At 36.7% G+C, this 17233-nt stretch overlaps 1 protein-coding gene across 1 annotated transcript in view; it reads left to right on the forward strand.

Annotated features, from left to right (window-relative positions):
• DSCAM (DS cell adhesion molecule) overlaps positions 1-17233 on the forward strand; it is a 315819-nt gene that overhangs the window by 41490 nt on the left and 257096 nt on the right. Inside the window, exon 6 of the mRNA XM_044250904.1 lies at positions 4342-4620. Within this exon, the coding sequence (XP_044106839.1) occupies positions 4342-4620 (279 nt within the window). The remainder of the gene's footprint in view (positions 1-4341; positions 4621-17233) is intronic.

Raw genomic sequence — 17233 nt, forward strand, 5'->3', positions numbered from 1 at the left:
ACTTAGGGTTTTGGAGGGGTGGAGGGTGGGAGGTTGGGTGAGCCTGGTGGTGGGCATTAAGGAAGATATGTATTGCATGGAGCACTGGGTGTGGTGCATAAACAGTGAATCTTGGAACACTGAAAAAATTAAATAAAATTTTAAAAAAAGTTTAAAAAAACTGACTGAAAGTGAAGGGATGGAGAAGCATCTGTCATGCCAATGGGCCTCAAAAGGAGGCTGGGGTAGCGATTCTCGTATCAGATAAATTAGATTTTAAACTAAAGACTGTAGTCAGAGATACGGAAGGACACTCCATCATTCTTAAAGAATCTATCCACCAAGAAGATCTAACAATTGTAAATATTTATGCCCCCAATATGGGAGCATCCAACTATAAAGACAACTGTTAATCAAGATAAAGAGTCATATTGATATGAATACATTAATAGTAGGGGATCTTAACACACCACTCTCAGTAATAGACAAAAACTTCTTTTTGAATTATAGTTTTGCTGGGAGCAACATTTTTGGCTGGCTGTATTTTCTTTTAACTTTTTAAAAAAGATTTTATTTATTCATTTGTTTAATTATTTATTTGTTTATTTAAGAGGGAGAGAGAGAAAGAGAGAGATATGGAGAGAGAGCACAAGACAGGAGAGCGTCAGAGGGAGAGGGACAAGCAGGTGCCCCATTGAGCAGGGATCCCAACTCAGGGCTTGACTCCAGGATCCCAGGATCATGACCTCAGCCAAAGGCAGACACTTTGGCTGACTGAGCCATCCAGGTATCCCTTGGCTGGCTGTACTGTAAAATGTTTTTGATGCACATTTTTTCCATTTAATACATTAAATCTAACTTGTGATTTGGAGTATGTAACAAAGTACTTTCTTTAATTATATACTGTGATTGTGTATTAGCTGTGAGTAATGAAGGGCATTGTCCCACAGCTGCTGTGCATGTTGTGTTCTTGTGTCTACTCTTTATAAATTTATGTCTGGTCCCCTTGTTTGTAAACTCTGCCTTCTCATTGAGCCCACATGAGCATGTCTGCATTCTCAGCCTTGGGTTTAGGCTAAGAATGAGACATCTGAGTGTTGTGATAGTCCACAGCACCGTGTTGAAAGGAAGGGATTCCTGTTTGAGAGTTGAGAGTTGAGTCACTCTCAATTCACAGTTGAGAGCGAACACATGGGCTTCCTGATGCTTGTTTTCACTGCGTTGGACGTGTAGGTCTTTAGGCATGGGTCATCAGGAGTGTTACTCTGGGGTTCAAGTTTCTGAAATTTACTCCTGGGACTATGATTATTTCCCTTAGAATTCTATAAACCAATGAATTCCAGAAATTTTGAAAGGGTAGAATTTGTTTTTGTTTTCTTTTTAAAAGATGATTCTTCTTGGAGAAACTGTGTGACTCAGTTAGTTAAGCATCCAACTCTTGATTTAGGCTCAGGTCATGATCTCAAGGTCATGAGACTGAGCCCCATGGTTGGCTGCATGCTGAGTGTGGAGCCTGCTTAAGATTCTCCCTCCCTCTCTCTCTCTGCTGCCCCCCCCCACAACTCGGGTGCACTTGCCTCTAAACTATCAAACAAATAAATGATTCCTCAGTAGTTACTTCTTGCCTCCATTTTTGAAAATAGCATACACATGCTCTTTCTCTGTTCTACAACTTTATTTTGCTCTCAGAAGCAGACATTTTTATATTTAATAATCATTGATATTCTACATCCTACATATTGTGTTCTCATTGAATAGATTGAGAGTATGCTACGTCTTAACTTTCTTTCTTGATCTAAATCCTTATATTTTTCTTCTCCCTACTATAACTGGTAGAAATGGAGTCCTTTCCCTTGCCAAGTGATCTTTCAACTTGACCGTTTTGTTTTTTCCTCGCCTTTAAGGCTCACAATTTAGAACCTGTGCTAAACAAGGGATTCGGGTGTCCTTGGAAGTTTGTGAGCCTCCTGCTAACTCATCCATGCTTCACTACAACCCCTTCCTTCCACGCATAAGGAAACAGAGACACAGAGTGGAGTTGAAAGCGTTAGTTAGTTGCACAGCTGGATTTAAACCCAGGTGGTCTGGGTCCAGAGTTCTCATCTTAAAAACAAAAATGATCTGCAATTCAGATAACAAGCACCAAGCTTAGTTTGTCTAAGTGCCTAGATTTGTCTAAGTAGACTGACAACCAAGTTTTGATGTGTAAGGAACCAAGCAAGAGGAAATGTATTTAATTATTTAAGAAAATGTAGTTTATTAAGCATTAATAATATGTACACCAATAATAAATATTTATGCCATTTGGAGCAACAGAAAAATACGAATGCCTTTGCTACAAGTTGGCACTTTTCCTGCCTAATATCAATTGTGAAGAATCATAGCCTAATCCAAACTGATCTTTTCTACCAGCCCGAGGTAGAAGCTCATCCCAAGACTTTTTTCTCCTAGTGTCAGATCAACTCACTGCAGATCCAAAACTCTAACTCTCCATTGAAAATCAGCAAACTGTCAGAAGTCAACAGTTTTGACATGAAATGCACTGGCCCCTTAAATTGTTTGTTTGTTTGTTTGTTTGTTTCTCTGGTCAGACCTAACTTGAGCCATTGACTCGCTAGACTAACTCTGGCTGTGTTTGCAGTTCTGCGTTCTTACTCCTAAATGCTTTTGAAAGCATATAGTAATAATAGTAGTAATAATAATATTAAATAGCAGAGTAGCCACAGCTCTGCTCTGTTGACCTCTGCTCCCTATGACTGTATATGAAAACTCTACCAGACAAAGGCTGGTGTACTATGTTTATTGCTGTGTGCCCAGCACACAGGGTCGTCAAACACGTACCAGGATCTCAATGAATGGTTTCCATTCAGATTTTTTTTAAGACTTTATTTATTTATTTAGTTGACAGAGAAAAAGAGACAGAACGAGTGGGAACACAAACAGGGGGAGTGGGAGAGGGAGAAGCAGACATCGCTTCAAGTAGGGAGACCAATGCACCTGGGATCCTGATCTAAGTGGAAGGCAGATGCTTAATGATTGAGCCACACAAGCACCCCTCCATTCAGATGTTTCTCAGCTTGATCTCTTAAATCTCCCCCAAGCTGATTATAGAAATGTACCTATAATTGATTAGTGAACAAATTCTGCAGATATCCTACTACTTACTGATTTAATTCTAGGGAATCATCTGGTACAGTAACTGGTTCATATTAAGTTATTGCATGCTTAATGACTGCAGTTGACAGTATTGCATATTTCCAAGTCTCTAAAATAAAATTGATAAGGTCTGAGCTGTCACTCTTTAGTGAACTAGATTTATGGCCAAGGGTAAGGTTGTTTCTTTAAGAACCAGTTCCCCCTTTACAAAGTGAAACTATGCATAACAACCCCATAGGGTTGACAGGGAGACCATACTGATAACTTGTTCATGACCCCACCAGACATAAGTGACCAGGTAGGATTCAAAATTGGCTTCTTTGGCTCCATTTTAAGCATGAAATGACTCTGAAATCCTGTGAGATCATCCAGGAAGTTCCTGAGAAAAACGGTCCTGAGGTGAGAAGGTGAAGAGGAGTTTATCAGGGAAATTAAATCAGAAAAAAGCTTTCCAGACTGAGCTTGGCTGTGTCCATGGATGGCCAGTTTGAAGGCTATAACCTTGTCCTCATTGACAACACATAACAGCACAGAAAACTGACCACGGATCAGTTCACCATTTAATGTGGAATGTGCAAAATTGAGGAGTAAAGAGTAGAGATGTGATTATCCTAACATGAAAAAGGTCTCTTTAATTTGACACTTGCTATTTGTTGGATGCTAGTCCTAAGGAAAAAAAAAAAAAAAAAAAAAAAAGGTTTAACAATGAAATTAGAATCCCTTCTTGAACCGGCTTAAAGTATGCCTATTAACAAGGCATGGAATGCATTAAAGGGAGAATGGTAATGATTGTGCTAATATTAGAGAAGCAGGAAAGAAATCTTTTCTTGTACATATAATTTTCAAAAGCTTCTAAGGAAAACCAAATCTAAATGCCTCTTTCACAGCATTTACATGAAGAGTGCAGAGTCAGAAATATTTTCATTCAAAAATGATTATTTTCTAAAAAGTTTATCGAAATAAATTAAGCGTGTTTGCCGAGGTACAAATTAGGCCATGATTTTCATTTAGAACGATGAGAAAAATCAAGTAGCGGGATAGCACAATTTCACTCTTCTCCTACTTCTGTATTTACGTTCTACAGCAGCAACTGTGTTCCTCTTTCAATGTCCTGCGAGAGGGTTGAAGGAAGAGCGAACGGAGAGCTTGCACACGGTTTGTTACCCACCTTCCTTCCTCTCTTACATTTTCTCTTCTTTCTTTCAGTTCCACCTTTTATCCAACCTTTTGAGTTTCCAAGATTCTCCATTGGACAGCGGGTCTTTATCCCATGTGTTGTGGTCTCAGGGGACTTGCCCATCACAATCACCTGGCAGAAGGACGGCCGGCCAATCCCAGCGAGCCTCGGGGTGACCATCGACAACATTGACTTCACAAGCTCTTTGCGGATTTCCAATCTCTCCCTCATGCACAATGGGAATTACACCTGCATCGCCCGGAATGAGGCCGCAGCAGTGGAGCACCAAAGCCAGTTGATTGTGAGAGGTAAGGACAAGGACATAGGATGCGTGACATCAACGCAGCCAAGTTCAACGATGCTCACAGAAAGAATAAGAATTCATAGAATTTGCTGTCATCTCACTAAAATAAACCCCACTACAAACTCCACTAACAGCAAATCAAGATTTTATTTACCTAAAATATGAAGCTCCAAATAATTAGCAACTAAGAAATGTGTGCAGGAAGAGGTGGGATTAGGGTTTAATGAACGACCTAGGCTTTCCCTACATTGGCCGCAAAAGGTCATAAGCTCTTGCTGCATTGTGTTTATTTTATTTAGCACTTTTTATGATATTATGTTTTAGGTTATGGCTTTAAAAATGTCAAATATTTTTTGTCAGATCACACTTTTTCTAAAGATTAATAAAATAGTAACTTTTTTATTCGTTCAACTGAAGTACAGTTGACACATAGCAAAAAGTAGCTTCTTGTATTTTTGTTTGTTTGTTTTAGCTTTAGAAATGTGAAGTTAGTTTCAATTTAGAAATATGTTTTGCTCCTCTCTTCTGTTTAGCATTATACCTCTCATTAATTTAGGAGGCTATAACAACATTTATTAAATCAAACAAGACAGGGGATTATTTATTTAGAAATTAAAATGGGGGGTCTAGCTTGTAGAAGATATTGACAGGGGACTCAATGCATCTAAAATGTAAGCATTTGTCTTATTAAATCTGTATTCTTGTCACCAAATTCCCAGGAGCACTTTACTCTTCATCTGCAAAATGAACAGCTAGTATTCTGTAAAGTCCGTTGGGCACTGACATGTGGATTTATGATTCTCCAAGAGCTACATGCCTTCATGCCCTAGTATAGTTCTTACCCACATTGCAAAAGCAACTGTGTAAAATCAAAGGCTTATGTTAATGTTAATTATTTGCATTTTTAAGTCTCCAAATATTGGGCTCTCAGAGTAACTTTTAGAAGAGGTTGATTTTCATTATTTTCCAGATAGTTGATAGATCTGAGCAGATTCTTTCTGAGCAACAGATTCCTATGTCCTTCCTTAATCTTTGGACCGTGTCCTCATGACATCTCTCCCTTTCTGGCTGAAGAGTAATGTACTTTCTATGTACTTGCCAACAAAAGAGACTGAAGCATATTTAGATTTTATGTGAAGAAACTAACTTTGTATTTGTGAAAAGAAAAGATTTTCCCTGAGCAGAAAATATATTTTCAGTCACATACAAGCTAAATATACAAGTGATATTTTTTTCTCTTTCTACCTTGTGCTTTTGAGTATAAGAATAGGAATACACGAATTTCTTTATTTTTTGAAGATAAATAAAAATGGGAGCCAGTGTGGTATCCATTTCCCAAATGTTTTCTTATAAGAGAAATTGACTCTTACTAGTATTTGTGAAGGGCAAAGCAGTACATCAGCTTGTCTGCTGAAGAATCTGTCTGAGGGATGCAAGTCAGAAAATAAAATGTTGGACAAAAATGTATACAATGTTGTTTGTATCACTTGCCCTTGTAGGGAAGGTAACCAAGGCAAAGGTCAGATGAACTGAAGTTGAGCCCAGCTTCAGGGGTGATGTGTTTGATCACAATCTGATTAGTGGCTCCATGTGGTTATTCTTCAAATATGGCGAATGAACTTCTGTGAACTTAGCATTAAATCACCAATGAGATAAGATAATTCTGAGAAAAGGAATGTGCTTCACGAGCAGATCAGTGCTTGGAGAAGTGGTCAAGGACAAAATGTTGTGGGACAGTAATCCTTAATCTAGATTTAACCATAGAATCTCTTAACAGATTTAAGAAAACACTGATAATTCTTTTCTGGCCCCAATTAAGCCCAATTGAAACATAATCTTTGGAAGTAGATCCATCTTTCAGATCTCTGAGGTATTTCTTTTGATTCCCCCCCAAAAATCTCTTATTGATGTTTCTCAAATTTTATCACACTTTAGAATTACATGGGGATATTTAAAATTCTTAATGTCTATGTTGCAGCCCAAACTAACTAAATAGCCATCTTTGGAGGTGGAACTCAGGCATTAGTAGAATGCCCAAGTGGACTTAGCATACAGCAAAGTCAAGTCCTAATACTCTGAATTATTTGAATATGCTATTTTAGGAGTCTGGACTTTTTTCTAAATGTGAAGAGTGACTTTAGTGACTTTAACCAGGTAAGTGACATGGCCTGATTTATCTTTTTAATTATAACACTAGCAGTTGTTTGAAGAATGGACTGGTCCAGATAGTAGGGGTAGTTATTAAGAGTCCATTTTGGAAGTTCAAGTAAGATTTAAAAAGTGCCCTTAATGAAGGTATGAAGGTGGCAATGGTTAAAGTAAGAGGAAGGAATTGAGTTTGAGATATCTTTTGGAGGCAAAGCAAAAAGAAAAAAAAAAGTTTATAAAGTGAATGTTGCAAATAAGAGGAATAACATTTATTGCTTAATAAGGTAAACAGAAGTCTTTAACAGAAGTAGAGAAGAAGCAAAGAATAGCAGTGACATGGTGAACAATGATGTGGGAAAAACAAAACATTCTAGCATTTGAAGTTCCAGGAATCAGGAAAAGAAACAGGGAAAAGGAGAAGGCTGTAGAGTAAAAAGATGTCCAGTAAGTGGTGCCCTGGAAGCAAATTAATAAATATTTCAGGAAACACAGGTAATAATGTGTATAAAATCCCACTGGAAAGAGAAAAAGGAAATATAAGAATTGGTTATTTGGTTTAGGGAGATGGACATTGTTTATGACCATGAAGAGTGGTCTGGTCGCAGTGAAAGTCTGATTAGTGTGGCTAATGAACAGAAAGGGAGATGAATTAATGTGTGGGAATTCAAGGAAATATGTACAATTATTTTAATATTTTCAGAGACATTGCTATGATGGGAGGCAGAAAAACAGAGAGAGGGAGTTGAAGAGGACATGGGACAAGAGAAACTCACATCCAATGGGAATGAGTCAGTAGAGAGGAGAGAAATATGTGGTAAAGATAAAGAGGAGATAATTACAGGATCAAAGTCCTTGAGTTAGTGAATTGGTATTGGATTCTTTGCATCAATAACATATATTAAAAGCACTATGGTAAGAATCATTGTGGAGGTAATCCAAAAGACAGAACCAACTGAAATGATTGGAAATTTCAGGGAGGCAGATTTTGGTTCAAGTAACTTGAAAAACAAAGTATAACATTTATTGAATGGGGCCATCAAATAGTAACAGGTAATGGATTTGTACGCCTATCATGAAAAAAAAAACAACTATAAGACTGGGGAAAATTTTATAAAACAACCATTTCCAGGCAGTGGAACAGGAGGCAAAAGGTTGTGATTCTTGAAAAAGTGGAAGTATATAAGTTGAGCTCCAAAATTTACCCCAGATTTCTGCCTGGGGCACATTCCAAACAATGGCAGAGGGATACAGAGCCCAAGTAGATAACAGTGATCTTTCTGGGTGGGGAATACTGACAGAAATTTAGAAATTATTGAGGTGTGGGATTTTGCAGGACAGAATACTGGGAAGTAGGGAGCTGTTCAGAGAAAGATTTCTAAAAATCTTTTGAGTCTTTAACTGAATACATTCCACGTGCATAGGATGAGACTGCATGACCTCTACCAGGGAAGAAACACCAGGTAACTGTGAGATCAATAAAGACATCAGAGGTTACCCAGGGCTGGTGTATAATGGAGTTCTGAATAGCCAGAGTAAAGAACATAGGAAAATTCTATTAAAATCTTAGGGAGGCCACTAAGAGGAGGGCTAATCTATCCCTGGAATACGGACTACTCTAAACAAGCCCTAAAAAGGCCTTAGGAGAGAATTGACAAGATAAAGCTTCACCAGTAAATGAAATGTCTTCAAGAATAACATTCAATACTCTTTAAAGGAAGTCAACAAAATCATTACTCTCAACAGCGTATTTATAATGTGTTACACATAGTAACTAGATATGTGAAGAAGGAGGAAAATGTGAGTTATAAACACAAGAAAAAACAAAGAAACAGACTAATGGACATGCAGATGTTGGAATTAGCAGACAAGTTTTTCAAGCAACTATCATCTCATTTCAAGGATTCAAAAGAAAAGTTATGTGCAGTAAGTGAATACTTAGGGAATGCAAGAAGGTAAATGTAAAATATTAAAAAAAAAAAAAAAGAACCAGACACTATGGAGTATTATGCCTCCATCAGAAAGGATGAATACCCAACTTTTGTAGCAACATGGACGGGACTGGAAGAGATTATGCTGAGTGAAATAAGTCAAGCAGAGAGAGTCAATTATCATATGGTTTCACTTATTTGTGGAGCATAACAAATAGCGTGGAGGACAAGGGGCGTTAGAGAGGAGTAGGGAATTTGGGTAAATTGGAAGGGGAGGTGAACCATGAGAGACTATGGACTCTGAAAAACAATCTGAGGGGTTTGAAGTGGCGGGTGGGGGGGTGGGAGGTTGGGGTACCAGGTGGTGGGTATTATAGAGGGCACGGCTTGCATGGAGCACTGGGTGTGGTGAAAAAATAATGAATAATGTTTTTCTGAAAATAAATAAATTGAAAAAAAAAAAAAAAAAAGAACCAGAAAGAATTTCTAGATCTGAAAGACGTAATATCTGAAATGAGAAATCCACTGGATCTATTTTTTTTTTTGAATGGCTAATTTTTTATTGTTTTATGTTAGTCACCATATAATATATCCTTAGTTTTTAATGCAATGTTCCAAGATTCATTATTTATGTCCTACAACCCATGCTCCATGCAATATGTGTCCTCCTTAATAACCACCACCAGGCTCACCCATCTACCCACCCCTCTCCCCTCTAAAACCCTCAGTTTATTTCTCGAAGTCCACAGTCTCTCATGGTTCGTCTTCCCCTCCGATTTCCCCTCCTTCACTTTTCCTTTCCTTCTCCTAATGTCCTCCATGTCATTCTTTATGTTCCACAAGTAAGTGAAACCATATGATAATTGACTGATATATGATATGATACTGATATGATATGATAATTCTCTGCTTGACTTATTTCACTTGGCATAATCTCCTCCAGTCCCACCCATGTTGATGCAAAAGTTGGGTATTCATCCTTTCTGATGACTGAGTAATATTCCACTGTTTATATGGGCTATGTCTTCTTTATTCATTTGTCTGTTGAAGGGCATCTCAGCTCTTTCCACAGTCATTAGATCTATTTAATAAGATATTAGATACTGCAGGGGCACCTGGGTGGCTCAGTGGGTTAAAGCCTCTGCCTTCAGCTCAGGTCAAGATCCAGGTCCTGGGATCAAGCCCCGCATCGGGCTCTCTGCTCAGCAGGGAGCCTGCTTCCTCCTCTCTCTCTCTGCCTGCCTCTCTGCCTATTTGAGATCTCTGTCTGTCAAATAAGTAAATAAAATCTTAAAAAAAAAAAAGATAATAGATACTGCAGAATAAAGGATTACTGAACTTGAAAAGAGGGCAAGAGAAATTATTCAGATATTTTCATGGAGAGGTGAATGATGGGAAAAAAGTAAACAGTGGCTCACTAAACTTGGGAAAATGTCTAATATTCCAACATATACATAGACTCTTAAAAAGAGGTGGAAGAAAAAAAGACATTTGAATAATAATGATTGGAAATTTTCTAAATGTGAAGAAAAATATAAATCTACATATCAAAATGAACAATAGAACTCTCAAAAAATAAACATAAAGAAAAACCATTCCATGGCACATTCTAATTAAATTGTTCAAAACTAATAATAAAATATCAAAAGTAACCAGAGAAATATGACTAGTTACATCAAGAGGACCAAGTAAGAAAACTTTAGGCTTCTCATCAGAAACAATTCAAGCTAGGACAGAATGGAACAGTATCTTCAAAGTGCTGAAAGGAGGGGATGGAAGAGGAACATTTATCAGTCTAGGATTCTATAACCAGCAAAATATATTCTTCAAAAATAGGGGGGGGGGGAATAAATACATTTCTAGACAAAAGTTTAGGGAATTAATTACCAGCTAGATTCTACTACAGTAAATATTAAAGAATGTTCTTGAAGCTAAAAGAAAATAATTCCATGGAAACTGATGTACAAGAAGAATGAAGATCTCTTGATATAATAAATTTATGGCTAAAGATAAGATACACCTTATTATCATTTTCATTTCCTTTAAAATATTTAGTAGTTTAAACAATAATAATTTATAACATGCAAAAATAAAATAGAAAATAATATCACAAAGAACAGGAAAAAGGAAAGTGGAATTTTAGTTTTGTAAAATTTATCCTATGTTATCCATGAAGTGGTATGATACTATTTGAACATAGATGTTGTTAGCTAAATATGCTCGATGCAAACTCTTGAGCAATTATCAAAAATGAAACAAATAGGTATAGATACTAATCCAACAAAACAGATATGTGAACATTAAAATATACTTAATTAGCTGGGGGAAAAAGTAGGAAAAGAGGGACAAAATACAAAGGAGAGATGGAAAATGGATGGAAAACTTAAATACAACTATATCAATCTTTCATTAAGTATAAATGGACTAAACATACCAATTAAAAAGGAAAAATTATCAATCATGATTAAAAAGCAACATTCAAATGCATGATACCTGTTAAATATAAAGACATAAGTAGTAAAAATTAAAATTATATAAAACACAAATCACAGAAAGCTTAATTGAATGTATTAATATTAAGTAAAATATTTAAATTTAAATCTCAGGGTAAGGAATATTACTCTAGGCAAATAAGGAAATGTTAAAATAATAAAGGGGGTTAATTCATCAACAAGACATAAAAATCTGAAATACAGATACTCCCAATAATAGAAATCCAAACACATGGTTACAAAATAGAACTGAAAGGAATAACAGACAAATAAACAATGACAATTGGGCATCTCAACCCTCCTTTCTTATTAACTAATAGAACAAACACCAAAAAATCAGTAAAAAAAAAAAAAAAAAAGACTTAAACTACACCAACAACCCAAGTAACCTAGTTTATAGATTATATCAAACAACTACAGAATGCACATTCTAGAATTCTGATCACCTGAACAATAAGAATTTAAGCTTTGTTATTTAAAGCCACTAAGTTTGTTGTGATTTATTGTAGCAGCTATAGAAAACTAATGCAAAGACAAACATAACTGCAGTTCCTACAGCCATTAATTAAAAGGACAGTGAAGAAATGTTTTGGACAATTTTATGCCAGCATATTTGATAATTTAGATCAAATGATCAATGATTTCAAAGATATAAATTATCCAAATAGATACAAAAGTGAACATTTGACTTGCCCTATGTCTGTTGTAAGGTTTGAATTCATTATAAAAACCTTCCAACAAAAACTGAAGACTGAGAGAGCTTAATTTTTAAGTTTTTACAGAATTTAAGGAAAAGAGCACCTTATACAAACTCCTTCAGGTAATCAAGGAAAAGGGAGGAGTTCCCAAATTTTTAGACACAGCATAACCTCAAGATAAAGAAGTTGATAAAGTCATGGCACACAAAAAATTTTGCAAACTGTTACTGCTCATGCAGATAGTGCAAAAATAGTGGCATAATACTACTATGTCAATATAATATTTCAATATAATATTGCTACCATAATACTACCATGTCAAATCAGCAATAAAAGGAAATGTAAGCACAGCTTGCATGGAGCACTGGGTGTGGTGAAAAAATAATGAATACTGTTTTTCTGAAAATAAATAAATTGGGAAAAAAAAGGAAATGTAACATATCATGACAAAGTGGGCTTTATTACAGGAATAAAAACTTGGTTTAACATTCAAAATTAATCTCTAGGTTATTATATATTATAATATCATTATATTAACAAAATGAAGTAGAAAAATCACACATTAAAATAGATGAAAAGAATTTACTAGAATTCAATATTCATTCTTAATTTAAGAAAAAAAAAAAAAAACCTCCCAGTTAACAAAAAATTGTAACTCTCTCACTAGAATAAAAGGGACCTAGGAAAAATCCATAGTGTTTTTATTCTTTATCCTCATGATTAGGAATGAGATAAACAGGTCTGCTCTCAGCTTTTCTATGAGTACTGTTTTAGTTGGTCGTAGCCTTTGTGCTTAGACAAGAATAAGGAATAGAAGGCATGGCATTAGTGATAGAAGGCACAAAATGTGCCTACATGTGCTGATGATATGGGTGTGTACAGAAAAATGTTAACAAATATACCAGTACCTGTACCCCAATGTTTATAGCAGCAATGGCCACGGTCGCCAAACTGTGGAAAGAACCAAGATGCCCTTCAATGGACGAATGGATAAGGAAGATGTGGTCCATATACACTATGGAGTATGATGCCTCCATCAGAAAGGATGAATACCCAACTTTTGTAGCAACATGGACGGGACTGGAGGAGGTTATGCTGAGTGAAATAAGTCAAGCAGAGAGAGTCAATTATCATATGGTTTCACTTATTTGTGGAGCATAACAAATAGCATGGAGGACAAGGGGAGTTAGAGAGGAGAAGGGAGTTGGGGGAAATTGGAAGGGGAGGTGAACCATGAGAGACTATGGACTCTGAAAAACAATCTGAGGGGTTTGAAGTGGCGGGAGGTGGGAGTTTGGGGTACCAGGTGGTGGGTATTATAGAGGGCACGGATTGCATGGAGCACTGGGTGTGGTGAAAAAATAATGAATACTGTTATGCTGAAAACAAATAAAAAATAAATTTAAAAAATATACCAGTACACAAAAGAAAAAGAGAAAGGAGTCAAAATTAAAGTGTGTCAATATTAAAAAAAGAGAGAGAGAGAGAGAGACACCCACACACAAAGGAACACTGTAACAGAAGAAATGAGACAAAAGAACAAGACAGAGAAAAGATTTTGTTTATGTCCAGAACAAGTCCTTCCCTATCAATAATAATTAGTTTAAATGTAAATAGAATACACTACGAATTCCCACAAAATACAGACAACTCTGAAGAACAGTACACTGAGTAAAAAAAGCCAGACACATAGAAAAGAGTAGTGTATTCTATTCATAACATATTTGTCATGTATTCAATTTATATTCATTTGCAAGAGCTTCCAAGATAGAAAACTAATCAATAGAGATAAAAATCAGAATGTTGCCAGCAGGAAGGGGGTTTGGGAACTGACAAGGAGAGAACTTTTGAGGTGAATGGAAATATTCTAAATCTTGATGGGATGTGGGTTTTGTGTATTTATGCACTTGTCAAAACGTATCAAACTATATGCTTTAAAGTTATGTATTTTACTGTATATAAATTGTACTTCAGTTTTTTTAAATATTAAAAGATAACCTTCCTAAGGTTCAAAATTCCTCAGAAATGAAATAATTAAGAAACTTACTTTACAAAATAACAACTTTCTACTAGGAGAATTTTGTTAAAAATGGGATGGTGTTTTGGAAGGGACTATAGAAAAGCAGTAGATGTCACAGGTTAGTGGCTGGCTTCAAACCAATAAATAGTAGCTTCCCTTCTGGTTCTAATCCCCAGTGATTTAAAATGAAAGGCTATTATTTAAATACTTTCTTCTGTATCATTTTATACCACATGTGTAACATATTCTAACTTCAACGTGGCTTTTAGTAAATCTGTTTTTTTGTTAATTCTTTTTTAAAGATTTTATTTATTTATTTGAGAGAGGGGAAAGGGCAGAGGGAGAAGGAGAGGCAGACTCCTTGCTGAGCAGGGATCCTGATGTGGAGCTCAATCCCAGGAACCCGGGATCATGACCTAAGCCAAAGGCAGACGCTTAACCAACTGAGGCAGCATATAGCATATGTTAAATAGCATATGCATAAATATGCTATTTAACAGCATATAGAAGGCACATAGGTATACAAGTTCCTTTAGCTTATGCTATGATGGGGATGATTTTATATCATAAATCACTCATCTAAACTTTAGAATTGGGTTAGGTCTGGAGTGCACTTTTTTAATAAATTCTTAAAAATTTTTATTATGTCCAATTAGCCAGCATGTCGTATATCATTAGTTTTTGATGTAGTGTTCAACCATTCATTGGTTGCTTATAATACCCAGCCCTCATCACAACGTGTGTCCTCCTTAATAGATACCATAAAAGGTAATCATTCTGATTTCAGAAAGTCAGTCACCTAAATAAACCCTAATCAATCAGCTTGAACCTACTTTTCTTTAATTTCAGTTATCATGGTAATGGCTAAATGGATTAATTAAATAAGGACTACAGGATATCTTGGATAAAGCATTTTCTGTTTTAAAGTCCTTATGTGTAGCCATTTTTATTGTGTCTTATTTTCCTTAAAAATTTTCAGTTTGATGAGTTCAGTATTTTCTTGTTTTACTTGCTAGCAAAAGAAAAAAAAAATATTTTGAGCTGTACCTCTTTGAAGTATCAATAGGTAGATACAAATATATCCTTTTATACCCACAACCAAATGACAGCATTTTTTTTTTCTGTCCATCTTTCCTTCATCCTTCTCTTATCCCAGCATGAAACAGCAGTGTATTTACTGTATAATTATAATTTCTAGGCCCTGTAATAGTCCCTGAGACGATGAATGTTTCTTTCTTCACAGTGAGAGTCCCCCATGTAGTAGGAGAGAGACAGGTGACAGTCCCACAGGCTGGTGTGACAAGCTGCAGGGCAACTATGAAGAAGAAAGGAAACTTAACCAAATTTAGGTTAGGAGACACATGAGGCAGGTTCCCGGAGGGAGGGAGTGGGGTTCCTGAGCCATTAGAAAATACAGCAGGGAGTTACAAAAGAGAGAAAGGAAGGTAATGTGTTCCTGGAAGAAAGTCTGTCACCTGTGGTGGTGGGGAGGCTTGAGACAGCAGACACACTGATTTCCCTGATGCGGTAGGATGGAGTGGCTAGAGACGGGCACGGACGAGGGTAAGACACAGAGCTAACTTTGGTTCACAGCTGGAAGTTTCTGTGTCCTGAGGTCTGGAGGCCATGGGAATTGAATGAGGAGATCCGAACAAAAGAAAAAAAAAAATCAACAGATTAAAGTGAGACCAGGAGTCCAGAAGCCCAGAGGGGAGGCTCTGTGGTCCACATGAGAAGTGGTTATGGTTGGAGTTAAGGTGGTGGTAGCAGGGATGACAAAGCTGGGGTTAACTCAGAAGATACTTTGCAGAAATCTGTGGCTAAGTAATTGAGAAAAATGTATGAGAAGACTTGATGACAGACATTCTCCCGAAGAGTAGCTGGCCAAGGACTGTGCTGGGTGTTGGAGTGGGACATGAGATATCTTATTGTCTCCTCCATTCTCCCTCTGGCCTCAGCACATAATAGTTGGGACAGGGAGCTTTCTCTGTGGATGGATAATGCCTGCTGTGAGTGACAGCCTCTTGTTTTCAACGGCTAGGAAGCAGGCAGCTGCTCTAATTTCAGCTTTTAATTTAAGTGGTCAAGTAGTTGAATTTTATCATCATTTCAGCTGGATCTTGTTATGAATCAACTAAATAGATGTTTTAGGTAAGATGAAGAATCTTATCATTTTATGCCATTTAGAATGAGAGAGCATATTGCAAAATATGGACTTAACACTAACTTTGGAACATAGTTGTTACTTGGTTCACTAAAAAAAAAAAAAAAAAAAAAGCAAACCTATAGTTAGGGAAACAAAACCCGCTCGAAAATAGCAATCAGTATTAGAGAATAATTATATGGGTCTTTATTTAAATCTTTAACTTGAGTTTAGAAATGTTTTTTCTCTTGGAGGTTTTAAAGTTTTTGGTTTGAGATGTGGTTTGGAAAAAAACAGAATCAGAGTGAGGAACTTAGAGACCTTGAAATTGTCTTGTCACAAAGAGGGTGGTTTGGAAGCCTTCAAGAGACAGACTAGTAATTACAAGAGCAGAATGAGTTCTAATAAGGGAGAGACCAGTGTTTGATATGTTCCATGAAGTCTTCATGGAACGAGTGAGCTCCGTCAGCCTTGATTTATGTGAGTAGGGTTTAGAAAGATTTAAAAATTTAAAAATGTAACATTTAGTCTCTCAGCAAGAAAATCAAGGTCCACATTTCTGCTTGTTCATTTTTCAGGTGACTTTGAGAACGTGATTGAATCTCTCTGATCCTTAATCTCCTAATCTGTAAAATAGGAACAGTGAGACTTACGCCTTGGAGATGCTGAGACAATTTAATTAGGTAACAAGGTAACAGTCAGCATGACCTTGGCTCCTGGCTGGCAACAGAGGCCTCTGATGACTCTCCATGAATGAGTAGAGGGGACACAGGTGTCCAGGCATATGTTCTGAGGTCAGGGAGGGATAGCGACAGCTAAGATATAGAGGTTGTGCCATGGTCAGAGTTTTATCCATCTGCCTGCTATTATCAACAAATATGGGCTTGATGGAGGAAGTGATGGAGAACTACAAATGTCTTTGAGCAGATTACCTTGAGTCAGGAAGACCAGTCTGGAGGGAGGTGATGGACTGTGCTGTGTGCACAGGAGAGCCAAGGGAAAGCCCACTAGCCTGCAAATGTGCATACCCAGAACTCTTCCCTGCATCTCTTCTTTCCTCTTTTCTTACTTTCAGTCCTATCATGATCGGGACACTTGTTAACTGTGTGACCTTGGGTAAATTCCTTAACCTCTCTTTACCTCCATTCTCTGATTCATAAAATGGAATGATACTTAATAGGAATTTCT

The sequence above is a fragment of the Neovison vison genome, chromosome 6 (genome assembly GCF_020171115.1).
Source record: "Neovison vison isolate M4711 chromosome 6, ASM_NN_V1, whole genome shotgun sequence".
Lineage (NCBI taxonomy): Eukaryota > Metazoa > Chordata > Mammalia > Carnivora > Mustelidae > Neogale > Neogale vison.